At 43.6% G+C, this 27,319-nt stretch overlaps 1 protein-coding gene across 5 annotated transcripts in view; it reads right to left on the bottom strand.

Moving 5' to 3' along the window:
* DYRK1A (dual specificity tyrosine phosphorylation regulated kinase 1A) overlaps nucleotides 1-27,319 on the bottom strand; it is a 132,439-nt gene that overhangs the window by 28,557 nt on the left and 76,563 nt on the right. For all 5 annotated transcript variants that reach the window (XM_059720740.1, XM_059720739.1, XM_014599150.3 and 2 more), the window contains one exon: nucleotides 2,953-3,152. In XM_059720740.1, the coding sequence (XP_059576723.1) occupies nucleotides 2,953-3,152 (200 nt within the window). The remainder of the gene's footprint in view (nucleotides 1-2,952; nucleotides 3,153-27,319) is intronic.

Raw genomic sequence — 27,319 nt, 5'->3', positions numbered from 1 at the left:
GCATGGATCTCTGAGAACTCCTAGCACTCTGGTGTAGTGCTCAAAGACTGGAAAAAAGCCAATGTGGTACCTATCTTCAAGAAAGGGAGGAAAGTGGATCCAGCTAACTATAGGCCCATCAGCCTGACCTCTATCCCAGAGAAGATCTTAGAAAAATTTATTAAAGAGGCCATCCTTAATGGACTGGCCAACATCCTGAGGGATAGCCAGCATGGGTTTGTTGCAGGTAGGTCTTACTTGACCAGTCTCATTTCCTTTTACAGCCAGGTGACCTATCACCTGGACAAGGCAGAAGAGATTGATGTCACATAGCTTGACTTCAAAAAAGCCTTCAATCTGGTATCCCACGATCACCTTTTGGCAAAACTGGCCAATTGTGGCCTTGGGTCCACCACGATCCGCTGGCTGGGAAATTGGCTCCGTGGTCGGACCCAGAGGGTGGTAACTGACGGAAGTCAATCATCATGGTGCCCTGTGACCAGTGGGGTCCCCCAAGACTCTGTCCTTGGACCCATATTGTTCAACATCTTCATTAATGACGTGGACATTGGAGTCAGAAGCGGACTGGTCAAGTTCGCCGATGACACCAAACTTTGGGGCACCCACACCTGAAGACAGGAGGGCGATCCACACTGACCTGGACAGGCTCAGGAAATGGGCGGACGAGAACCTGATAGTGTTTAACACTGAAAAATGGAAGGTTCTCTACCTTGGGAGGAAAAGCCTGCAGCATCCCTATAGGCTCGGCAGTGCTACTCTGGCTAGTACTACGGAAGAAAGAGACTTGGGGGTCATCATTAACCACAAGATGAACATGAGCCTTCAATGCAATGCTGCGGCTAGTAAAGCAACCAAAACGCTGGCTTGCATCCATAGACGCTTCTCAAGCAAATCCTGGGACGTCATTCTCCCCTTGTACTCGGCCTTGGTGAGGCCGCAGCTGGAGTACTGCGTCCAGTTCTGGGCCCCACAATTCAAAAAGGATGTGGAGAAGCTTGAGAGAGTCCAGAGAAGAGCCATGCGCATGATCAGAGGTCAGGAAAACAGACCTTATGACAACGGGCTGAGAGCTATGGGGCTCTTTAGCCTGGAAAAGCTCAGGCTCAGGGCTGATCCGATGGCCACCTATAAGTTTATCGGGGGTGACCACCAGTATCTGGGGGAACATTTGTTCACCAGAGCACCCCAAGGGATGACGAGGTCAAACAGTTATAAACTACTGCAAGACTGTTTCAAGCTGGACATAAGGAAGAATTTCTTTACTGTTCGAGCCCCCAAGGTCTGGAATAGCCTGCCGTCGGAGGTGGTTCGAGCACCTACACTGAATACCTTCAAGAGAAAATTGGATGCTTATCTTGCTGGGATCCTATGACTCCAGCTGATTTCCTGCCCTTTGGACAGGGAGCTGGACTCGATGATCTTCCGAGATCCCTTCCAGCCCTAATGTCTATGAAATCTATGACTCTTCAACAAGGTTGGCCATGATCATTTATCTATACAGCTGATAACTGCTTCACTCTACAGGAATCTCTCTTTGCTGCTATAGAGACCATCTGGGTTTTTAAGGCAGTTGTATGCTGTATGTCATATCTATCATAAAAAGTACAGTAGATCCCAAAAGGGTGGCATTTGACATCTATCCTTCTCTTAACATTAGAGAACATAAAAAAGCACCAAATCCAATCAAATGATGACTTATAAATATTTTCCCCCTACAATGCTCCTTCTAGAGGTAGGTTGTGAACTCCACACGCCTTTAAACTCATTCTTTTTCAAAAGGGAAAGCATATTCTCTGACAGTTAGGATCACCCACTATGTCACTCTTGAGAGGCCTGCATTCACTTATAGATTCCTCTGAAAGATCTCAGCAACCCTTTTTTTCTATTGGCACCTTATCCTAAGTCTAAGAATCGTATATTTCTTGGGGACTGATCCTGAGCATCCTCACAGTCTCTATCCTTCCTATTGTGCAGTTCATTCCCTCTTCACTTACTTTTAAAGTAAATTATATGTGAGTAAAGACTCTCACAACTGTAGTGTAGTGCATCCAAGATGATAGGGACAAAGGAGAAGTGACACTGTTCCCTTCTCTTCAGTTGGACCACTTCTTTAGCCTATATGGTGTTTTTCAGCTCTGCCTTAAAAGGTTAAGAACCAGAATTCTTAGACATATATGCACAGAGTAGCTGCTGGGCCAAGTTTCTAAAGAAAGTAATCTGCTTTCCTGTGAGATAAGAGGAGAATCTGAGAGGAAGGCTATTCAGGGAAAAGTGGGGAAATGTTAGCATTCTAAAGGTAGCAAAGGGAGGCAAACTGATCCTGTCAGCCATGGGGCAACCACCTTTACTCTTCATGTTCCTGCAGTATACCCACATCACCTATCCAAGATGGGAACCACCATCTGCAAAAAATGCCCAATACTGACAGGGCAGAGGACCACTGGTAAAAGTTCTGGTGATAGCCCAGGTTTGTTCTAGTGTCTTAAATTAGGATATTTGCACCAAAAAATTCTACAACTACTTTACAATCCAAAATTACTAACAAAATTCTCCAAACAATCTCTCCTTAAAAAAAAAATGTAAAGCAATCAAATTTTAACTTAAATGTACATGTAGCAAGACTGTCCTCAGACTCATCCTTGGTAGACAAAAATTCCTATCTCATTACTTTTAACTCTATTTCTGTGATTAAAATAGTCAAAACAGAATTCTTCCTTTCAAAGTTTGCTCTTTATGAGTTCTCGGAATACAGCAAACTTTCTGAATTAAAAAAAAAAACCCCCCACCAAAAACAAATGTTGATCAGATAAAGATCAGATCGCTTATCAGGTGTTAACCTTGCTGATCATTGTTTCTACTCTTCAAAAATGCCTCATGGGTTATGCATTCAAAATATTTAAGGAAAAAGCGTGCAATTCAAACATAGAAAGCATCTTTCTTGATAATACAAACCTGGTTGGTTAGAGGTTGTTGAATCTGGTCAGCATAAGTTAAGGCAGAAACCTGTTGGTCATTTATGTTCTGCTGCCGACGATCACTGTACTGCTGATGTGAATGGGACATTTGTCCAGCCATCTGAAGGCCAGCAGCATGGAATGAAAATGACGGTGCAAGCCGAACAGATGAAGGTTTGCATGCTGAAGTCTCTCCTCCTAGGAAAACAATATAACATTTTAATATAGCATTCATGCCCATGATATTTGCATCAGTTGACATCCTTTCTCTTAGCCTACAAAGTAAACAACACTGGATAAATTAATACTTTGCACACAACCTTAGAGTTCAAAAAAGTAAAGAAACTGCAAGTGGGGAATAATATGGAAAGGTGCAGCACAAAGGTATATTGAAAGCACATAATCAACTTAAAAATAATTTGTTTGAAAAACTGTTTACCTCCTACTGTTACAACTACCATTGAAATCTGTTGTAATTAAACAAAGACTGAAGGAAAACAGAGTTTTCTGGTCCTTCACTTTATTTTATGCATTGAATAGAACCTTCTGGAAAGTTTGCTTAACTTTCCGTTCTCCCTGATCCCTTGAGTTTTTATACAGCTGCAAAGGACAAAGAATATTTTAAAAATTAGGGAAAATGTTGCAGTCACAGTAAAATCTGGAAGATAGAGACAAGTATAATTATGGCTGGGAAAAAATGTTTCAAATGGTTATCTGATAAAAATACAGCACTGGGTCAAATCAAAGCTATTCACAAATTTGTGTACAAATTTTGCTGGAAATTTTTTTTTCAAAAGGTCTGGTACTTTGTTTCAACGTGTTGGAACAGAACGTTTAAAATGTATTCTTTGAAATTATTTTAATTTCAATTTTTTCTTACATTTACCTAAAACATGGAGGGGAAAAATAATCCAAAATATTCAAAATATTTTTTTTCTGAAAAAAACTGGAGAAAAAATTTTCAAGTCAACCTGAGCCCCCTCCCCTGATGTCAGTTTGGCCAGCAAACCAAAATATTAATTACTTACACAGCTCCAGAGAGTGGCGTAGTGAACTAAAAAATTAAGATTAAACTAGATGAGAGCTGATGGTTCCTTGCTTGCCAGAGGTCACACATTATGATATGATGAGCAGGAAAGAACTTTGATTTCCAGACTCTCGCTTCATATTTATACCAGAAACAAAGAAAAAATCTGCTGGTTTTATAGCTGATTTATTTGAAGTGGCATGAACACCAGTAAGCACCCCTATATTTAAGTAGAGTTAATCTTGTCTTGAGATAGCGCAATAGGCTAGAACATGGGTCAGCAACCTACAGCCCAGCCCGTGAAGCCTTGGCTTCAATGGCATTTGGTGGCAGGGGGAGCTCTGCCTGTGCCACCTGGAGTCAGGTGGCCTGGGCCTCGACAGAGGATAGAGAACTCACCCTGTGCCACACCAGTCAGGCACCAGGGGTTTTGGCAGAGGGAAGCTCTGCCCATCCTGAGCTGCAGCTGGACCACAGGGAAAAAAGTGGTGGAGGAGGCCAGGTCCTAGTGCCCACTCAAGTGGGTCACTCTGCCTCTCTCCCTCAATACCCCACCCACATCAAAGCATTGTCCACCTCGTATTAGAATGCTAAATAAGCTCTCAACATCCCATCCCTACTTATTTTCTACAATTCTGTAAAAGAGCACTGGAGAGTTCTAATGATTTTACAACCAAGTTCAAAGCAGGTTTAATGGATATGTTGGTTAGCAAAATGGGGTCCAGTTGTGGAAATGCTAATTCTACTGGCTGTCCCGTAATGTTGAACTCACGGGAAATATTTAAAGGAAAAAAAGAAATTATCTGGATATTTTTCTTCTAAAATTCCCTAACAAATAAGTCTTCAATTGTGAACACTAAACCAACAAAAGATGACATTTATTTAAACAAGATGATACTGAAAGCTTGTCCTAAAATAGTCTCTCATACTGTGTATTATTATGGCTACACTTGCACAATGTAACATTTTAAAAACTATAACTATGTCAAGAAAGATACCTAAAGGGTATATTTTTTAATTTTGCTGATACACAACACCTTGGAAAAACATAAGAATTTTAAGTTGCCAAAACATTTAAACAATTACAATTCTTAGAGACTATTTTAAATATGGTGTTAATTCAGAGCCTGTGTGCATGCTGTGGCAAAAAAGTGAATACACTCTACAATGACAAGATCTCAATTCTTGAAAACCATTTGTTTATTCAATCCTCACTAAATTATTTCTACAAATTTCTACAATACAACTTTAGCTTCCTCCAAACCATAAATTAGTTGCTAATCAAGCAGCAGACTGCCCATAATGATATCCAGTTTAGTACTACCACTAGTTCAGCATCAGTAGGAAAGAAGATGAAAACAGGGTTCCCCATTTCTTATTTCTAAGGAGACTTGTGGGGTACTGAAGGCATTTCTGGGATCTGGGGTGCCATCACTTGTATCAGGGATATCAAACTCACCACACCCCTCATGCCAGATCTGGACTGCAGGGATCCCTGAAGGCCAGAGCCAGACCTGGCAGCAGTAGGGTGACGGGCACTCTGTTGGCACAGTCTTTACATGCCACCCAACCAGTGACAGCCATGCCCAACATGGCCCTGTAGCCCTGAATTTCGCACCAGGCTGTGCTGGCAAATTCCCTGGCCTCCCAGGAGCTCCATGGGCATGAGGGAATAGCTCCATGTCCTGCATGCTTAATTTATGAGACCTCTAGTGTCTCTGCTGATATGATCTATGGTAGCGTACAGTGAAGAGTGAAAAGACCTCTTTCCCTTAACAACTCCCATCCTCCTACACTCTTATCTATGACTCATAATTGACAATACAGAAGTATAATGTGTTGGTACTTATTTTAAAAAATTAGAATTTTTACTACGATTTCCAACCACGTACTCGCTCAGAAGTTCCTATTCTTGTGATACTGGCCAGGACACTTAAATCAAACACCTTGTCCTTAAGTATGCCAGAAAAAGGGAGAGCTTACATTCAGCATTAGCAGCTCATCTTGGAGAGCCTCAGCTACTGTACTTTTCTGAAGTCCACATTTCTAACTCTCACCATTGACTTCATTTAACTAACTTCGACTTAGTGACCCACATTGCCCATTCTATCATACAGTACAGGAAGCAAATCACTCTAACTCAATTAACTCCCCCTCTGGGGAAAAAACTGGGCTACAAGAGGCAACTGCAGGGCAAGAGACAAAAAAAAAAAAATTAGGTGGCTTGTTCCAAAAACTTGGTAAATTCTGTAGACCAAATACTGAGCCTGGTAAGATCTTGACAAAAACACCAAACTCCACAGCCATGAAATCACAGAATCCACACAGCTCTGAGTTAAATGAAGGAGTTTATTAGTTAACACCTCTTAAGTCTTAAGAGTTGTGTCAGGCATTCTTGCAGAGGTCATTTCATTGTTTGTAAGCTGTTCAGAATGTTAACGTTATCTCTGAGACCAGGATCAAAACAAAAAGCTTAGATTCAGGAGCACAATTTGGTAGGAAAGAGTATATTCAAAGACAAATACCATAGCTGCAGAATTCTGGAATACTTGGAACCTTAGGTAAACTGTTCAATAAAGCAATGAAAATATAATCATATATACGGCATAAGTTTAGGAATACATAAAAATTAGGAAAAAAAGATTTTTCATGAGAATTTTTCTATAGTCAATCACTGTTAGTACATATTCTTAGTGCCTTAAGAATATTACAATTCTTATTTAAATGATGTATGTTAAAGAAATCCCAATGAAAATTACTACAATCTTTTCCTTTAATAATTTTTAAGACGTATCAAAAATAAGCATGAAATAGACAATTTTTTCCCCTATTTGTATTGAGACAGCAACTTGGAGTATCAATGACAGAACAGGACTTTCTCGGTAATACAACAAACACAGACCAAAAAAATCCCTGCCCCCAAAATTGACTTGATATTGCACAGAAAGTTATATTAACTAGAAGTGCACCGATATATTGGTCCAAAGACTACCAGCACCAATAAAAGGAAAATTGACATTATCAGTAATTGACTTTTTTGGCCAGTATAGCATTTGTGTGCGGGGCGAGGGCAGGCTGCCTGCTGCAGGCTCAGGGCCAGGTATTCTGTCAGCCTCCTCACAGCGTGGAGGCTGGGCTGGGGCTCAGGGCAGGCAGGTGGTGGCACTGGGAGCAGGGGCTCTGGCAAATTTTGGGGTGGCTCTGCTCCACACCCCACCCAGGCAGCACCTGCCCCAGCCCCACTCCCTCCCTCACCTTGGGGGCCTTGATCTGCCCTCCCACCCCCACAGACTTACCAGCTGGATGCTGCTCTCCACGTTGCTGGGCTGCATATCGTCAATCAGATCAGTATTGGCTGATATGGCTAGTTAATAATTGGCCATCAGTATCGGCCAAAAAAAATCTTTATCAGTGCACCCCTAATATTAATTAATCTTGCTACTTTTTGTTTTACCTATATTTTTTTAAGCTATTTTGTAATATATAACCCAACATAGGTACTAGCAAGCCCTGAGGTGGAGACTAGGTCCCATGATATATTAAAAAAATACAGTGAAAACACTTTTAGAAATATCTCAAATGTAAACCTGTAAAATAAATGCATGAATGAATGACTGAATGAATGAAACCTGTGCTGCATCTACTTGTTCCCAACTTGAAAGACAGCCTTGGCACAAAATAATCCCTAGAACATCAGCAGCAAATTCTGCTCTCTTGTGTTTATGTTTTTACAATTATGGATATTACAATTTAATAGCTCTCCAGAGCTGTTGATGAATCAATTTATTGATTTTAAAAAGAAAAGGTTTTATACAGGCAGTCCTTGATGTATGACTGACTTACGACAAATGGCATTTACAACATTTATAAACTGACACCCTGTTTCAAGGTTCCCATGCCAGTTTCACCTTTACAACAGTCGACACAGCTGCGTCCAGCTAGTAAATTTGTTTACTAGAAAATTTACTAATTTGTTTACAGGGCAAGGGGACATTGTCCCCACCCAGGCAGTAGGCAGCCCCCTGAGGACAGGATGTAATGTCCCAGCCCAGGCCAGGAGACAGCTGTTTCCTGGCCCGTGCTCCCTGCCAGCCCCTGGACTAGCACCTAGGGGGAGCCTAGAGCTCCCCCTAGGTGGCAGCAGGGGCCCATTGCAGGGCCCCAGGAAGCAGAAGCAGTTTGCTGCCACTAGCAGCAAATCTGCTCCCGCTTCCCTACATGTGTAGACACCTGCCTGGGAGCATTTACTTGCGAGTTTATTCGCAAGTAAATTGATCCCAGATCAAATGCATGGGTAGACGTGCCCACAGTGCACAAAGAAAGGTTATAGTGCTACAATGCTAAAAAACAGCCTAGTATTGTAGAAATGGGTGTGCAAGATGCTGCCAAGATGCCTAAATAAAAAAAAAAACTCTTCCATTTAACTTTATACGTCAGTCTAGATTGGGAGGAATGGGGGGGATTTTCCCCAATCAAAATTTCTAGAATAAAATGTTCAGAGCCTCTATAATGTTTTATAGCTGTCAGCCAGCCAGCATCCAAGCTTCCACATGTAAACGATTCTGGTTCTGTGTTCAGAATCATACTACTGATCTGCAAAACTATTCTGGGCAGAACAGACAAAATGATCATAGGCTGCAAGTAGAGATCCATCAGACCCAAATACCAGAACTGACTGGTTGTCCAGGCCAAGGCTATCAGTATAATCAATCCAACGTCTTTCCTTAGTTTCCTCAGAGCCCTAAGTATAAGACCAACAGAAAGACATATTAGTCTCTGTGTCCAACTAGAGGAAAACACTTAGTTTGTGGCAAATAGGATGATTAACAGACACACAAACTTGAAAAAAGTTCTGCAACACTAGGGTGTTGCCTGGCCATTTGTGGTTGTCAGGTAAGCAGTAAGAAGGTCAAGGGGAAGCTGACTGGGCTGGGAGCTGAGCTTGGGGAAAGTCTCCCTGAGACTGGCTCCCACCACCACTGGCTCTAAATTGCACCCCCTTCCCCCCTAGCAGGCAGGGAACAATGCTGCTTCAGTAGCCAAGCAGAGCGAGCAGCAAGTCAAAGTCTCTGCCTGCTTCTTACACCAGGAACTCTGGTGTGAAAAGCAAGAAGAAAGCAACTGATGGCTGTTCCTCTCTTTCCCCCTCCCATCCCCCCAGTCTGGGATGGCCTGAGATCCCCCCCATGCCACTTCCAGACCAGAGTGATCCCAGTCTCTGGAAGGTAGAGAAACCTTTCCCCCTAGCTCCACTCTTCCTCATTCCCAGGAGGCGTTAAGCTAGGGGAAAGTGTAGACCTGTTCAGTCTCCTGAGATAAACTTGCCCAGGAGCAATTTCTACCTGGTTGTTGTCAGGTTATTTTTATCTGGAGTGGCCATTTTTGCTCCAGGAGAAAAAGCCTGCATACTTTTGGTTTCGATCAGAATAACAGCCATTCTCTCAGTAGAAACTCAATGTCTGTACAAGACAAAGTTTTCTTCTACCAGTAGAGCTGCATCCAATCCAGTGGTTCTGCCAACATATCTAAAAGCTACAGGCTATCTTTTGACACTTTTAGCTAATATGGCTATGCTAAAAGAAGCTTGTAATATATAAACTATGTCTGAGAATTGTGCACTCAGATGGTCTGCTAGTTAGCTCGGAATTCATGGAAGATGAAGGAGCAGAGCTTTGACAAAACACTTAAACCCCAGTGAAGAACAACCTCCTGACAGCATGGAGATGGTCTAACAAAGTATAATATGGGGCTGTTTACTTGGATCTAGAAAACAAAGGAAGAAATGTTTTTGTATGTTTGGCATGTAACTCCAAGTTCAGAGGTTTATGTTCAGACAAGATTGCTGAAGACACAACCCTTTACTATCTAACAGAGCTAAACAAAAATTAATGTATATACATACACCCTTATGTAACACCCTCACAATAACAATATAAGAGATCTGAAGAGACAAATGTGAATAGGCCTTCTGGGTACGGAAGAAAAAGTTATGTGAACATCCAAGACTTGAGAGCCAAACTGTTCAGCTAAATTTGTAGTGCAAGTCAAGTGTCTGGGGCTGACCAGTGAGCAGGTTTTGCAAGAAAAGGCTCAGGTACAACACCTAGTGACATGTATGAGCAAGAAGCTGTTTCCACAAGAAACTGAATATTCCATATCAAAAAGGAATTTATGATCATAAAATGGCCAGTTGAAAGCTATTAATACACTACTTGCATGGAAGACTCATTGTCCAAAAAGGTCTAAGACAGAAAACAAAGATTCAAAATTCCAGGATAACCAGGTGATCCCTAGCACTTTCACCACCATGACTTCACTATTCAACACAAACCAGGATGTTAAAAAACAAACAAACAAAAACCCTACTGATGGATTATTTTTGTTTTATCTCAATGACATACACTGAAGGAACAGTGAGAAGCAAAATCTGACATAATGAACTGCCCCATGGGGGAAAACCTAAGCAGTCTTCTACCCAGTCTTCTAGTGTTAGGAAAGGACTGGAGCCTAAATATGCCAGACCAAGGTCATTCTCGGCTGGGATGTTGATGAGAGTACCAAGAGGAGAACCATTCCAAAGGCGCAACCAAGAAAACATTTAAGGAAGAACTTACTGAATTTGTAGAACTAGACACAGGCTGCAGGTGGACTTCCTCAGTAGTGGACTTTGGACTGTCCAGACTGATTCAAGAATGTATAGGTATCATACAAGATTTCTGGACATATTACAATACTAACAACAGATATAAATAGATATTTAGGTTAAGAACTATATATGATCCAACTCATTTCACTATTCCTTCTTCCCCTATACTGTGTGGTGATCAACTCATCTTGATTCAGCAGGCAATAGCTTCTATTCAACTTACATAATTCAATTCCATTTACATTATACCAGTATTAAAACATAATATTTTATTTCATATGGAAGCCTCTGAATGATCTAATGTTACCCCCAATTCACTTTAAAGAATGAATGCTGAATGCCATTTTCTCAGTCTTTTCAGTGAGCACCCCTCCCCGGCTGCTGATTGGCTAAGGGGCCCTGGTGGCCCTGCCCCTTGTTGCTGATTGGCAAAGATGACTGTCCTTCATCTGACCCCGCCCCTCACCACTGATTAGCAGAGAGGGATGGGCTGCGCAAAATGCAGCCCTCTCAGCCAGTCAGAGACAGAGGGATGAAGGGGCGGCTGCTATCTTGGCTGCTCCCCTTTGTGCCAGGAGCTTCCCCCTCCCTTCAACTACTGGCAAGCTGTGAGGCCGGAGCCAGCATTTTATTTTTAGTAAGTTTTTTTTCCTGGTGATTCCACACAAAAATCACGGAAATCGCCATTTTTCACGGTGTTCGCAGAAGCCGTTGTTTTGCGTAGCTTCTGCAAAAACTGCAATCTGAGTAGATCCCTAGACATAAATCTTGACATAAATGACCTGTCCAGCCTGCAACTCCTAGGCAAAAATCACTGAGGGAGTAGTTTACAGAACTCTAACCTGGATGCTATAGCTGGGCTTTACACAAGGACATAGTGAGCAAAATTCTTTGGTGCCACTAAAAGATAGCCTCCTTGTGGTTATGGATACACATAACCATGGATATTTTGCTGGGATAAGTTCCTAACCTCACTGTCAAGATGAGGGTTTGTCAAGTATCCAGGGACATTCAGAGCCACAGCAAACAGCTGCAAAGGACCATTGACATACCCTAGCTGTTTGCTGAGAAATGTATTTCAAAGGTTGCTGCTTCTCCAATCAGCTGTACAGGACCACTGATGAGCTCCAGCTGAGTGGAAAAGCAGCATCCCTTGAAGTAAACACCGAAGCAATCAGCCGAGTGGCTCATTCTTAATTCAACAACCTGCCGAAAATTAAACAGGTTATGAACTATCCCGATTGGAAAAATCTGGGTTCTACTACATATCTTTGCAGTTTAAATTACTGGACAGTAGGGCAAAAGGAACAACTAATCAGTCTACAAGCAAGCTGAATTAGGTAGCAAAATAATTCCCTGACTCAAGACATTCTTTTCTAGAACCCAGTGCAGTGATTTTAACTACTTGCCTTGCCGAACAGGCCTGGGAGGGTCCACAGATGCTGAAGTACACCAATATAAAACCCTATGCCTGATCCCACTGATTGGTTCTGATCTGCATGAGGCCTACCATACTTACTTGATTCCAAGATGAGGTTTCCCCTACAATTTAACATGCAAAAAAAAAAAAAAAAAAAAAAGCACCTCATCTTAGAATCGAATACAAGGGGACTGGCAGCTGATGTGGCTCAAGATCCAGCCCCTCCTACACAGGGTTGGGTCTGTAGCCACACAACTGCCTATCCCCTCCACCCCTCCCACTCTGCTGACTATATCAGCCATCTCCCCATGCCAACCTCTTTCCCCAATCTCCACCCCCGCAATGCAGCCTCCACCTCCCCACCTGCCATTCTCCCTTCCCCTCTTGCTTTTGCTCCATGCTGGCAGGCTCCATTCACTCTGCACCCTGAGTCACTGAGCACAGCCCCAGCCTGGCCCCACAGCAGCGCACAGATGCTACATGGGCTGGGCTCATGCTCAGTGCCCCAGGTTAGAACAGGGCTAGAACCTGGTAAGCGTGTGTTGGGGGGCAGGGAGGGGGACCAGAGGCTGGGGGAAAGGGCAAGCCGATTTTGAGGAGAGGGGCAGAAGGAGGAAACAGAGGCTGGGGCAAGGTCCAAGGCTTTGGTGGGAGAGAGGCAGGGGGCATGCACAAGCAGGGAACAAGCTACTTGACCTCCCCATATGACCTGCCCCCCCACTACCTGCCCCACTGCAAGGGGGGGCAGGGGGGAAATGAATGACAGATAGCCCTCCAAAAATTAGATTCTATACATGGAAAATTAATTGTAACAAATTTATAATTTTTCCATGCACAGAATTGAATCATCTTAAAATTCAAGGTCATCTTGAATTCAGGTAAATATGGTATATATCTTCAGAGAACTGTACATGTTACCTTTATAAAAGTGTCCCCACATATAATGGTTTACACTTGCACCTAATTCAATGGATGAGTGGCTACAATCATATTCTGATTTTCCTCATCATTCTCTCTAGATCATCTTTCTTTAAGAAACCAGCATATCATAAAAATTGATACTACCACAAATCCAGAGGCACCAAACCTTTGGAAAATCCCTTCATCTTGTCAAATCCTCTCTGGGTTTGCTTCCTCAATTAAGACAGTCCTCTAGGGGCCCACACTAATCCTGAAGGGAAACTACTTGTGCCCAGAGCACCATAAAAAGAAAAACTGGAGTCCAAATTTCCTTAAAGGTTGCAGAGTAGCTTTGCCAGGTGATTTTACTGGTAATTTAAAGGACACATTAATGTTTATTTTCAGTCATTTTTCAATCTCACCTTTGCAAGGAAGCCTACTAGAAACTGCTTAGTAAAAATTAAACCTATAATTTATATTTACATTTCCAAGTCTTTTATCAGACAGACCTTTAGCTGCAGGCTCATGGTATCTAGCTCTGCATATAACAATAGGCATAATATGAACGCAACATGTTTATACCTACATAGATGCAAAGTATACACATTAGAATATTTTCACATGAGTAAGTGTTACACAACATTAGGTTTACCAATTAGTGTCTCCTATCCTTTCAAAATATGGAGAATGGCTAACCTTGAATCTCTAAAAACCAAGGAATACAAAGTTAAACATTCAATCTCTACCATGCAAATTTAACTCTGAACTTTCAGCAAATCCCCAACAGGACCCAATGCTATGGAACTTTTTAAGAACAGCACACACATCTTTGGGTGGTGGGGTGAGAGTGGAAACCTTCTCTTTGCTAAGGCAAACTTAGGGTTTATATGTCAGGCATAAAAGATAGGAGATACATACCCCTGGCCTACACTGAACCGCAGAGCCTATCAAACTGACAATTACTGGGGAGAGATTAAACCTCTTGTACATCCCTATTGACACAACTAACTAAATTTAGCACTGAAATAAGGAGTATTTAATCTGTCAAAATACACATCTCTCTTCATCAGTCATGGCTCTGCCAAGCTGCTCAATATAGCTATATCTAAACATACCAAGCTCTGCAAGAGTAACTGCAGACAAACGTTGATATTGAATTGAGACACAAAACAAAAATGGCACATTTCTTTGATCCTTATCCATACCTAAACACTGCACATTTAAAATTCAGGCCAGAAGGGATCATTAGATAGATCATCTACACCACATGCAGACATCCATTTCTACTGGTAAGACAGACATTTCTACCAGAAAAATTCTTATGGGCAGAAAATTCGGCTGGGAGCTGGAGCGCGCACACATTCCAGCCCCTGACTAGAGCACTACACAGGTGAGATCTCCAGTCAGGGGACAAGAGACAGCTGCTCCCTGAACCATCCCTGCCCTTGGGAAAGCCCATAACTTAACCTATCCTCTTCTTTGTCTGGGAAGTGGACAGACTGTCAATAGGTAGCCCCCCAAGCTTTTAATGGCTTCGTGTACAGTCCTTGGAGAGGGAAGAAGAAAGAGTAGAAAACTGTGGGATACTGGGTGTCTCTCTCCCAAGAGAAGCATGCAGGCCCCAAATTAGATCAGGAGGAAAATGATCTTCCTTGTAGATAACAGATCTTACTTCTTGTTGAGGAGCCATTTTTCTGCTGCAAAAGAACCCTTTCACATGTCTATTCTCTCAATTTTGTACTAGAGAAAGGCTTTTCTCCTGGTACAAATGGAATCTTTGTACATGGCCTTAGTATGGCCTACGGTAGAACACAAGCCAAAGAATTTCAACCAATTACTCTTGTATTAAGCCTAATAATTTGTGATTGACTAAAAAGTCTTTCAGTAAGGTAACTCACAGTTTTGATTTGAAGACATCACAAGATGGAAAATTCATATTTTACCTTCATAAATTCCACTCCTACCAAACCATTCACAAGGGTTACTGACTGACTGGGTGGGAGTGGGGGGAAAGAAATGCATCAACAGAGATAAAAGTAAAGTTATATAAGTGGTAGTACATATTTTGTATTTCACGGTACACATAGTTTATAGAAGTTTATAATCAGGAACTATCCATCTTAGATAATACAAAGCATTACTACAGAACCGTAACTGCATTTACTTGTCATTGTATACATTTCCAAAATTTCTCAGCACAAACACACATCACAGCCTAACCTTACTGTTTCTTTCATTTTGCCGTACCATTGTTATGCACCATTTTCTTGCCCTCTGCCCTCACCACTTTTTTTACCTTTGCTGTCACAAACATATTCCCAAATACAGGTACTCCTCATTTAACATTGTCCCAGTTAAGGTTGTTTCATTATTTCATCGCTGATCTATTAGATCATACTCATTTAAAACTGCGCAATGTTCGGTTATAACATTGGCTGCCGCCTGCTAGTAGGTAACTACTGTAATGCAACTGGATTCACTTAACATTGTTTCGCTTAAAGTCGCATTGCTCAAGAACGTAACTACGACATTAAGCAAGGAGTAGCTCTATATGCTCCACCATTGTTTTTTTGCCATTTGCAGACAGGAGGTCATGGAAATGTAAAGCAGTACAAACATCTCAATAAGCTGTTCTCAGCTGAATGAGAAACTGCAGGAGAGAAACACTGCCTGAAATAACTCAGGGGTAAAGTATTCCATTCAGCGTAGTGGGTGTTCTCAAGTCAGCCCACCCTACCAAAGTTTCAAGAGCTTTTGGGCCTATGCCAAGCACCAAGAATGCCAGTTCTCAGTACTGTGTTCTTGATTCATGCTCTGATTCTGCCTAGTGTCAATTCTCAACTACAGCGCCAGTACTCTGTGTTGCATAAGCATTGAACATGCATGTTTTCAGCTCCTTGATATATCTAAAGTGCCTACACCGTGCAGTTAACATGCTCAGTCTTTGCTCTACATCCCAATCTAAGAACTTGGGCATGTTCTGAACGGAAGACAAATGTGTGGTCTGCTGTAGGAGGGTTGGGGGAACACCACTGAAGTCTGTTCTACTTCAGTACTGCACAGCTCTCACCACCTTCTTTCCTCTTTACACTCTACTCAACTGCTCAAATCCCCTCTTTTTCCCACAGAAGCTTCAGCATCAAGGGGAGAGTTAAGCTAGAGTCTGTTCCCCTCTGCTGAATGAAGCACAGAGAAGATGGGGATTTCCAGGTTGCTTCCATGATTAAGAAGCAGTGGAAAGAAAGAGATGGCCTGCACTTGGCCTGGTACAACAGCTATGGGAAGAAACTGAAGGGGAGCACTTTCAGTAGAGGTCACGGATGCTTACGCTCTCTAACACGTCACTGGAGAGGAGAATATCCATCCACAAGTGAATTTGCTATCAGCATTTCTAAGCTCCCAGACAGCAAAAGCACATGTATGTGTTGAAGAATTGTAGAAAAATAAAAACTTCGAAGTTTTTTGCGCAGGTCTAGTCAAGCTGTGTTAAAAACAACTGGGCTAGGGACAGAAGTTACAAATAAACTGGTTTAAGTGATCAGAAATTGGTTTAAACCTGTAACAGAACATAAGTTCAGTGCACATAAACCAGTTTCAAAATGGCCGAGACTAATTTAAGAGAAACTTGGTTGACTGTAGCATCAGAGTTAACTGATTTGGGTCAAACTGGTTTATGCAACTTCTATCCCAGACCCCTTCCTGGTTTAAACCAGAGTCCTCTAGCATCCCAGCATGCTCTGCAGCCCTGGGCTAGGCTGTGCTCTCTGCTCTCTAGCCAGAACAAGGGCAGAGACATGGCCAGACACATCCCAGAATGGCCTTGTTAAAGCAAAGTGGGCAGGGATGGGGTTAATTCTTCCCTCCTTCCTGCTCCCCTCCCCTCCCCCACAGTAGTTGAGTGGCAGAGGCGGTGGCTGGGGCTTGTAGAACCCAGCTGTGATCCCCAGGGGCAGAAGGGACAAGGGACAGCCCCCGCTTTACCTTAATGGGACCATGCTGGGACAGCAGCTGGTCATGCCCCTGGCCCGAGAGCAGTGAGAGGAGGGGGAGGGGAAGAAGCAGCAGCCTGTCAGGGTGCCCCAGAGACTGCAAGCACAGAGGGGGTTTCTTCCCCCCATCCCTTCTCTGTCCCACTGGCAGGGACCGCAGCCACCCCAGCACGGCCCTGTTAAGGCTAAGGGTTCAGGGAGAGGGTTAATTCTGCCCCACTTCCACCAAGGGACCTCAGCTGCGGCAGAGCAGCCCATTCCCACCCCCCCTAATTGCCAGGCAGGGAGTGGGACTTTGTCCCGGCCCCAGAGGGGGGCCCCTTCCACCTTCTCCTCCCCCCAGCCACCATGGCACAGGGAGGTGGGTCTGTGCGGCACTGACCAGCCTGGCACAGCCTAGGCGCAGGGAGCAGGTGTCACTGAGCTGCTGGATAGGGCCCCACCCCCGCAGCCTGGGCCCACCCTGCTCAGCCTTGGCTGAGGCAGCCTCATAGTGGGGCTGGCTTGGGGCAGGCTGCAGAGGCGGGGACCTTCCCAGAGGCTGCGACTCAGTGACAGGGAAGTTGAGCCCTGTCAGCAACAGCAGCACCCAACCCAGGTAGTTCACTGCCCAGTCAGCTGCCGCCTGTGCGCACTGGGCCAGGCTACTCTCACTGACAGGTCTCAGCTTTCCTGTCACTCAGCCACAGCTGCTGGGAAGGGTCCCACCCCCACAGCCCTGACTCCGCTGGCCCCACCATGCAGCTGCCTCAGCCAGGACTGAGCAGGGCCCTCTCGGGTTGTGGGGGCAGGGCCCCTTCCAGTGGCTGTGGCTCAGTGACAGCCGCTCCCCATGCACAGGTTGGGCCAGGCTGGGCAGAACCGTAGAGCTCCCCGCCCTGCAGCAGTGCGGGGTGGGAGGAGGGGAAAGAATGCCCTTCTGGGGCCAGGAAGCACTGCACAGAGCCCCCCTGCCCGCCTTGTGGTGGCAGGGAAGAGGAGGGGGAGTGGGGCGAGTCTCTTTCCAGGGCCAGGCAGCAGAGCTGTTTGCCCAGATTGCTCTCAGCTTTCAGAGAACTACTGCGGTGGGCAGAACTCTCCTCCTGCCCCTCCTCCTCTGCCACAGAGGTCTGGCCATGCCCCTGTCTGGCCATACACCCTCTTCCCCCACCCTCTGAACCCTGCAAGCCAAGGTGAGGGTTTAAACCCCTCCTCAGTCTTACTCAGGCCTGTCCAGGCTTGGTCATGTCTCCTGCCCCGGCTCAGCTTCCCTGCAGAAGGGAAGGGAGGGCTGCTCTAGTGCCCCCAGTCTTCTGGCCTGAGCCACTACAGGCATGTGGCTGCATTTCCAGACTGAAAAGTGAATGTCTATCTACTTGCAAATTGGTTCAATCTTTGCAGGGTAGGCTAACCTGCAAAGACTGAACCAATTCGGGCTTGGGCTTTTTTAATGTGTCCCTAGCCCAGATGTCTGAACTATCCCTTCCACTGAAAAATATTTTTTCTAGGGCTATGCTGGCCCCTCAGCTGCCATGTCAGAGCATAGTTCTGCAGAGGGAGGTCAACTTGTGAAGGGGAACAGGCCTCAACCTTGAAATCTTCTCTCTCAACATCAAACACCTTCTGTACTGCCTCATCACCAAAACACACATTTCCTCTAACTATTCTGCATCCCATCCCATATTCCCTAATTCTGCTTTAAAAATATATAGGTATGTGGAAATTCACAAGCCTTTCTTGCTTGGTGATGGGAGAGCACAGATCAGGAACTTTGTCCAAACGATCCAGCAATTTCTTTTTCTTTGATCACCTCAGTCACAAAAAGCTTCCCAGAATCTTTCATCTTCCTTCTATTTAATTAACCTCCAGGTTTTCATCTCAACAGGAACATTGCTGCACCCGTCAAAATCTCCAACCTGGCTGCAGCTAGCACCCAATGCTTCTGTGGCAAATAAAAAAAATAAAATAAAGATCCCCTGATGCCTGCAGCAACAGGAGGAAAGAAAATAAATCGCTTCCAACCCCATGTAGCAACCAAGAAAAGCCTAGAAGCATGGGAAATACCCACAATAAAGCATAAGCACAGTTGAACCTACATCTTCCCTGACAAGCAGTTGTCTAACTTCTTCCTGAATAGCTCCAATGATTAAAAATCTACCCAACTCAAGGACACAGTCAGCCAATTCACAGAGCCAGCTGCCACTTTTGTGGGTTTATTGTGCTGGGCCCCTCATGCCTCCAACTGGCCAAGAGGCCCTAGTGGCTCTGCCCCTCACCACTGATTGGTGGACAGGGCTGTCTGTCGTGCAGTCCCACCCTCGCCACTGGGCCCTCTCAGCCTATTAGCTGAGATCTTGCAGGCATCTTGCTTGCTCACCTTCATGCCAGGCTGTGTGGACAGCAGGATTCCTGGGTCCCACTGGGGAGCCAGTATTTTATTTTTAATAAGGTTCCCGCCCCCAACAGATTTCATGGATATCGCCCAATTTTGTGATTTCTGCAAAATCTGAAATCACAATTTGAGTAGGACCCTACCAATGATGGATACACCTAGGCAGTCTGTTTCACTGCCACACTATTCTAACACCCAAAACCTACTTTACGGCAACTTCAAGCTATTTGTCCATATCCTGCTCTCTGCAGCACAAGGGAAAGTACTTTTCTTTATGACTGTCTTTCAAATATCTGAAGACTGATATCATGTCCCCTCTTTTCTATAAGAGGAACATGCCTGATTTTCTTTTTAAATTTAAGAAGAGACTGCATCTGAGTATTTTTAAGTGCTCTAAGAATTACTCAAGTCAGAAAATTTACTCTCTGAGAAATATTTCCAAGACAAATTCCTGCAGAATGCAGAAACATCTGTAATACCAACACCAAGGGTAGTGCTTAAACCAGGATGAATAAAGCAGAGAATGTATTTAAATAAGTATATAGACATTTAAAAAAAATGATATATCTGATTTTACAAAAAACTCCAAAGGCTGAAACTTACTACACTCTATTAAACCTTTAAATTAAATATTAAACAGTAAGCATTTGCTGCTGAAGTTTTAATGAACTGATAGAAGTAATTGGCTAAGCATCTGGAGCACCATGCTGTGTTTACATGAGAAACCATTTTTTGACATCAGTAGCAGGTGCAGAAAGAACATTTTTTTTCCCAGGTTATTCGACTAGTTCTGTTCAACAATTAGTTCATTCAAAGCAGAGAAACTGAAAGTTGAATAAGCAGAAAAACCCTGGACTTTTACTCATATATCAGAGGAAGAAACTACATGTGAGAGGATGAAATCTTCTAGTTCTAAAATCTTGAAAGACATACTAACCAGATACAAGTTGAACTTACTAATTACAAACAATACTTTTTTTTAAGTCAGTTTTACATAGTAGCTTTCTTGATACATTTTCTTGTGTATTCAGCACATTTGTGATAACTTTATTTAAGAAAATGTAAATGCTGTTTTCAAGCACATTTATTTGAATCCCAATCTCTACAGTTTGATATAAATCACAGGTAAAATATTAATCACTTAAAAAAAGAAATGCATCATTCATCATATTCTAACACAATAAAAATGAAAAAAATAAAACCGTATAACTGCTTAAATAAATGTGTAAATTACATACCCTCCTGATCAGCAAAAATACCAAATTATATTTAAAAGATATTTTTATTTACAAATAGGCATGTGTTAATGATTGCTAGTTAGCATTAACTTTGCTTTTGGAAAATAAAGTACTAAAATAACAAAGACTAGTATGTTGGGGTCCCCCCCTCAAATCAAGGTTTCCTGTCAAATTATTTAAATCACTGTTAAAATTAATTATTTAATCCATTTATCCTGGCTGTGAGTTATTGTGCCTGGCACGGTCAAGTTAAATGAGAATAGCACATGTTATGGCCAGCCAGCTTCTGTGACAACTGCATAGAAGCCCTCTGTTAGCATAGCTAAAGACTTGAAGAACAAATGGTACTCAACTTTTGAGCCCATAGACTAGATGAGCAACATGGGACCAGTCTGTGGACTGGGTTTGGTACACAGAGTTGGGCCCTGCCCTGCAAGCAATTGGGCCCGGCCCCATGCACCAGGATCCAGCACTGCACACCCAATTTAGCATTGCAGGTCAACGCTATCTGGCCCATCAGGCTCCCTATGGATCCAGAAATTTCACTGCATGGAGAGTCAGTTATTGCTTCCTCCACTCCCCTGCCACCCAATTTTCAGACCCATTGGGAGCCTGATGGGTTGGATGACAGTTCCAAGGACCAGAGCAGACCTGCAAGCCAGAGTTAGAGCATCCTTGTGGTAGCATCTATAACACTGTATGCTATAGTGCAACTGTCACCCTCAAATTCCTGACCCCTTCAAAAGTCCCAAAGAACATGATTAGCACCCCTGATTTAGTCAATCAAAGGTTGCTGTGCACTGGAAAACTCAAGTGATAAAGATACTTGTGGAACATGAACCTCAGGTGCTTGCAAAAAAACTAAAAAAAACCCCAAATTATTTGGTTGGGAGAAGGAAAGCCTTGCTCCAATTGAAATTCCTTGCTCAAATGAACCCAAATTTGGACTACTAGCCCTATCCTATTACAGGTACCAGAAGTGTTGAGACAATTCAAGTAAGCACATGATTTTAGATAACTCAGAGTAACTTTCTTTTAAAAATACTAGCCAATTCTCAACTTCACAGCAGAGCTGCTAGTGCAGTATAGTAATATGTTACGTAGTTTTCTAGAGTAAACTGAGGAGGGTTAGAGCAGGGATCAGCAACTTTTTTGGCCAGTGCCAAAAATACCCACAACATCAACTTGTAAGATGTTGGCATGTCAGGGGAGGACGGTAGGGGAGCCACCAGATGTCTGATCTTTGTTGTGGCAGTGCAACCCCAGCCCCTTCCCCACCGTCCGTGCCAAGACACACATGCCAAGCAAAATGCCTTCATGTACCACACTCTGGCAGCTGTGCCAGGGGTTGCCTACCCCTGGGTTAGAGTACAATTTTGTTTACTACTAAATAGGTTTTGCTTTGGTCACTTGTACCTTTGCCCAGCAACAAACCCAGACAAGGTACAAGAGGGAGTATTTTTAACTTTGTCTACACATACAAGTTGGCTGGAAAAACTACTTCAAAATAAGCCCTATACAGTGTATCTTCTCAGAGCAAAATTAAATCCTTAACTCAAAATCAGCTAGCTGCCTTCTTTGGTTCCATTCAATTAGAGAGGGACTGGGCTCTCTTCTAAAATGTCTTTTTTAAAGTTTCTCCCTCCTCCAAAGTCTTAACTCTAAATATAAGGAAAAATCCTAAGAACGCAATGCTGCAACTTTGAAACTAAGGTGACAATGATTTGTACACCAGTTTGTTCAATGAATTCTTCCAGTCTTTGGACTGCAGCGTTCCATTCTCCAATGATCCATTTCCTATATAGTCACAATCCTTTCAGATATCATAAAGTTGATAATGTACTTAAGAATGCTTATTTCTCAGAGCTTAATCCTGGGTCCTTTGTTATTCTGAATTAACAATATTTCACAAATATGATCAACCCTGTATTTCAGTCAGTTCTATTTTTTGATTTCCTTGTTTTTCAGTTACCCTTTACTCTCATATATGTTTAGTGATTAGTTAATGTGTAGGATGGATACCAGGACAAAAACAGGGAAACAGATCCTATGCCAAGTCTAAGCCATCTAGTTGACACTAGCCACAAAAATAGACACCTTTACTCAGGAACATAACCTTATTCCATGAAGGGAAAGGGCTGACAAGTGCAACCCGAAGAAGCTGAATCATCTTACATTCTCCCCTTCTGAAAATGGGAAACCTTATGCACTTCCACAAAATATTCTTATTCTGCCCAAAAAGGCACTTACCTCCTCTTCCATTCTCTCAGTGGGGCAATACGCTATGTGCTTCTGTCATGTCAAGATCCAGCTACATCCCAAGGGAGAAGTCCTGTTGAAATCCACCTCAAAGGGATGGATATCTATCTTAGCTACTTTAACTGGTGCATCTAACTGACAGGAGCAGTGACAGAAGAGAATGACAGCCTACCCACCTGGGCATTTCCTGGGCAGGTACCCAATAGCCACATGGCTCCCAGGAAATGGGAGACGTGGATCTTAGGCCTTCCTCAGCCAGATGGGACTTAAAACTATAACTCCCACTTGCCAGAAAAGTGTCCTAACCACCACGGTATGGGTCAGATGAGTGGTGCTCAATCTTTTGGGGCCCATGGGCCAGATGAGTCACACGGGACCAGTCTGCAGGCTGGATCAGTCCCTGGGGCCTGGCACCATCCCCTCCCTGCCCCATATACCAGGATTGGGCCCTGGAGGCCTGGCACTGCACCCTCCAGGTGGGATTGGGCCCTGAGGGCCCAGCACCACTCCCTCCTGCCCCCAGGACTCGTGGGGAGCCCCACAGGCCAGATGACAGTGCTGTGACTCAGACTGGGGCAGCGGGTCAGGTTCAAACACCCTTTGGTTAGACTGTGGTTGTCCTCTGCCTTCTGCTGAAGTAGGCTCTTTGTATAGAAAGAAATACAAGCCACTGGGCCAAAGTGAGAGACATGCAAGATGAAACCCAATTCTGTAGCCCGTTTTTCCAATATGCTAAGTATCAAAAAGTTCCTCCGTATGGTTCTCTATTAAAAGAATTGGGGATTCACAGTTTATGCACTTCACAAATGGAATGAGAATGTAATAGAACTTAAGTCGATGTGGATGGCTAGACCTTTCTGGATCACTTCTGAGCATGTACAGTAACCCAGATTTACTCATCTAAGGACTTTTCCAGACTAAGAGAGAGATTCACAAGGAAGGCAGATGTCTGTGTTTTTGGCTGTTCTGCAGAGTAGAAGAAAATTATTTTTAGTAGCTAAAATACCTAAAAACCACAGAGTTGTCACTTAAACATCTTGAAGGCAGAACAGGTTCTTTTCAGAAAAGTTTTAGAAGTACAGTACTTGTCACTGTTTTTCCCTAAGGCAAACTTTGCTTTATTCAATCCTAAATTGTTAGCAAGGGACTTCACTGACCTTTCCTCCAACGGGAAGTCGTTATGCTGGTATCAATCCAACCATCCAATTTTATGGACTCATCTCTACCATTGTTGTTTTTTTGGTTTTTTTTTTTAATCTTGAGGTCCCTTCACATCTCACCATGCTCTTTGCTGCTTAGACTATTGTAATAGGATTTATATACAATTTCTGGCTTCCTCTTGCTATTCTAGTTTTTAATAACCATGGTGCTCATTCACTTATCCAGTAATGACACTTATTCATTCTTATTTCTGTAACTTTGACTATACTTAATCTCTACATGGGTTTTTTGCATTTGGTATAAAAAAAAGAGTTCAGAGATAAACAGATTAAACTTAAAATGTTGATGCTGGATAAATGGCCACCACTTTTAAAATACTGAAAGTAATGATGGATTTGGAACAGGAGGGAAGCAATGCTCTATGTGAAAGAACACCCCTTAGGGCAGGGGCAGGGACAGGCAATTATTTTGGGTGGGGGACCACTTACTGAGTTTTGACAAGCCATCATATCTGGGGCAGATAAATATTAATTTTCTAAATTTCTTAGAGGCCTCGTTGGCCGGATAGAATGGCCTGGCAGGCCTCATCCAGCCCGCAAGCCACATTTTGCCCACCCCTGCCTTAGGATGTCTGTCACTTTAAGGGCTAGAGCAGGTAGCTGCCAGGTGGCTAATGAGAGCTGCCATTTTGGAAAGCAGCCATTTTGGGAGAGCTCTGTTATAAGAGCAGAGCGTTTCGAGATCAGCTGCCTGGGAGTAACATTGTCTGGCAGAGCTCCCGTTCCAGGAATAACTGGGAGGTAAGGGTGAGGCTATGAGGAAGGAGAAGGCCACACTGGTCCTGGGCATGACCTAAAACTGCACCCTGCCGAGGATGGGTGGCCTGGTGGGGCTTTTTCTGACGGGACAGCCTCCAAGAAATGCCAGGCCACTTACCTCCCCAGTGAAAGGTGTGTTGGAGCACCTAAACCCTTGCTCCCACCTTCAAGTGGGTTATCCGGGGGGGGGGGGGGGGGGCGGGGCAGGGAAGCTTATTGAGAAGTGCCTGAGTCCTATGGGGTGTTGGACCTTGGAGTGGGGAGCCAGGCACACTGAAGGAGCAGCATCTGAGCCCAAGGGGCTCTGATCAGGCCCTGAGAGTTGCAGGGTGGAGTTGTGGGGCCAGGTAAATTCAGGGAGTAGCGGCTGAGCCCTAAGGGGTGGAAGACCCCAGGCCCTAGTGTAAAGGGGTGGAGTTGTTTAAGAGGTGAAATATAAACACACACACACACACACACACACACACACACACTAGCCAACTGCCCGTCAAGAATGCCTCCATCCCCTGTCTAGTCCTCGGCATGGCTTCAGAATCATGGCGATGCTCTCCCATGCTTGGAGCACTCTGATTGGCTGTTTCTGTCAGCCAATCAGAGTGCAAATAAAGCGTTACGGATGGACAGATGGACTTAGGCTTTTATAATGTTAGAATATCAGTAACTCTGTAGAAGTGCATGCATTCTCCTGGCACAGTGCAGCTAATGAACCTGGACAAAGCCTGAGAGAGCTGGAAATAAGCCATGAACTATGTAACCGAAGAAGACTCAACTGCGTAAAAGCTTTAGTTTCAGAATGTGCTGCAAAATCCATATATTTTCAATGTATATGCTTCCAGCTATAAACAAAGACAGGAAAATCTCTACTGCATATGCAACAGTAAGCCAAGCAATCAAAGCTTCCAAAAAAACAATGAAAAAGGAGTGGGGAAAAGAGGCACAATATTTTATTCTGTTGGCAGCACTTTTAAAATCAAATTTTCATTTAACATGGATACTCTAGAAATACCTAGAATAGTTGAGAAAATTGTGTGAAAAGGAAATTACTTAACTAAAAAATTAGTTCTTAAGCATTAAGAACTCAATACTAAAACTGACTATAGGTGTTATGAGTAATCAACACCTCAAAGTTTCCAGATTGACAATCAGACCTTGGAAAAAACACAGCAGAAAAGTCTACAAAACAGTCATAAATAAGCTATATGCAAGCCTTCCTGTGGATTACAAGTTCCTGTAAGACATTACATTAAAAAAACTAGACGACTGCAAGATTATGAATTCAAAAGATTAACACCAGAATAGGAATTGCCTGTACAACTTAATTCAGCTACACTGTGCAAATGCAATTTGAAAGTCTAATTGTATGATCACATATTTTTCCCCCTGCACAGGACCCTTACTTTTATTCAGGTACTCAGTGAAGTGCATTCACAGAACAGGTAGCTATTTGATTTTTTTTTTTCTCTCATCGTCCAGTGAATGGCTGTAGCTTACAGCACACCCTTCTGAATACACAGTTATTAATTTCTTCAGGATTTTCTAAAAGGTGCTCAACACTAATATCCAAATGCTTCACAAGTACTCATAAAATTATCTCCACAATCACCCCACAAGGCAAACTTTCATCTCCATTTTATAGATTATTGTCACAGAACACTAAGGTGTGCCTGCTCCTTTAAAGTCAGAAGGTGCCTAGAGAGAGGGCCCTAGGATCCAGGCAGAAACCTCACAGGTGCAGGTTGCCATGGCAGCAGGCTAATGAGGGAATTAGCCTGCACCTGCACCTGGTCAGCTGACTGGAAGGAGGCAGGGCCCTGAGCACATAAACCCCAGAGATAGGACTATAGAGTTAGTTCTCTGGCAGCAGCCAAGGGGGAAGGAGCTCTCACAGACGAAGCTACTTGACTGCTTGTTCTGATGCTGGTAGATTAGGGGGCTATGGGAGCTTATAAATGCTGGTGGGGAGGAGGCCCATTAAACTGAGAGAGAAGCTTGCCTTCTTAAAAGGGATAGAGTGTGGACCCTGTGTTGTTGTTGTGTTGTAGCTCTGGCCCTTTTGTCTTCTGTTGTTATTTAAACTGGTGGACCAGACTGAGGCTGTTGAGGAGGAGGAGGCCTCACTGGAGCACACTACAGTGTGGAGGGCCCAGTGCCACAGAGGGCGCAGCAACAAGAGGCCGAGCTAGATGGAGGCGTCATAAAAAGGGACAACATTTAATTGCCACCTGCGAGGAATAGGGCGTGGTAAAGGGGAGGTTTTTGAAGCCACGCATCTAGCCCATAAGGCTTGGGGGTATCATAAGGCACCTCCTGAGTGTGGTACCCAATAAAGGGTCCAACAAGCACAGGGTTTAGAGGAGTCTGTCAGGACTGTGACCAAACAGTAACTCAAGGGCAGCCTCCCGATTCATCATTTATACCAGCAAGACGTAGCAGGAAAAATTAATAGGTGCCCATAGGGTGGAGCTGGCACGTCCTAGGGACATCACAGTCATCCCTGGGGAGGCCATATCATGACAATTATGAACACTAGTTAAGA

This window comes from Alligator mississippiensis, chromosome 1 (genome assembly GCF_030867095.1).
Source record: "Alligator mississippiensis isolate rAllMis1 chromosome 1, rAllMis1, whole genome shotgun sequence".
Lineage (NCBI taxonomy): Eukaryota > Metazoa > Chordata > Crocodylia > Alligatoridae > Alligator > Alligator mississippiensis.
The sequence above is the reverse complement of the archived record's forward strand: the minus strand, read 5'-3'. Positions and strand labels throughout refer to the sequence as shown.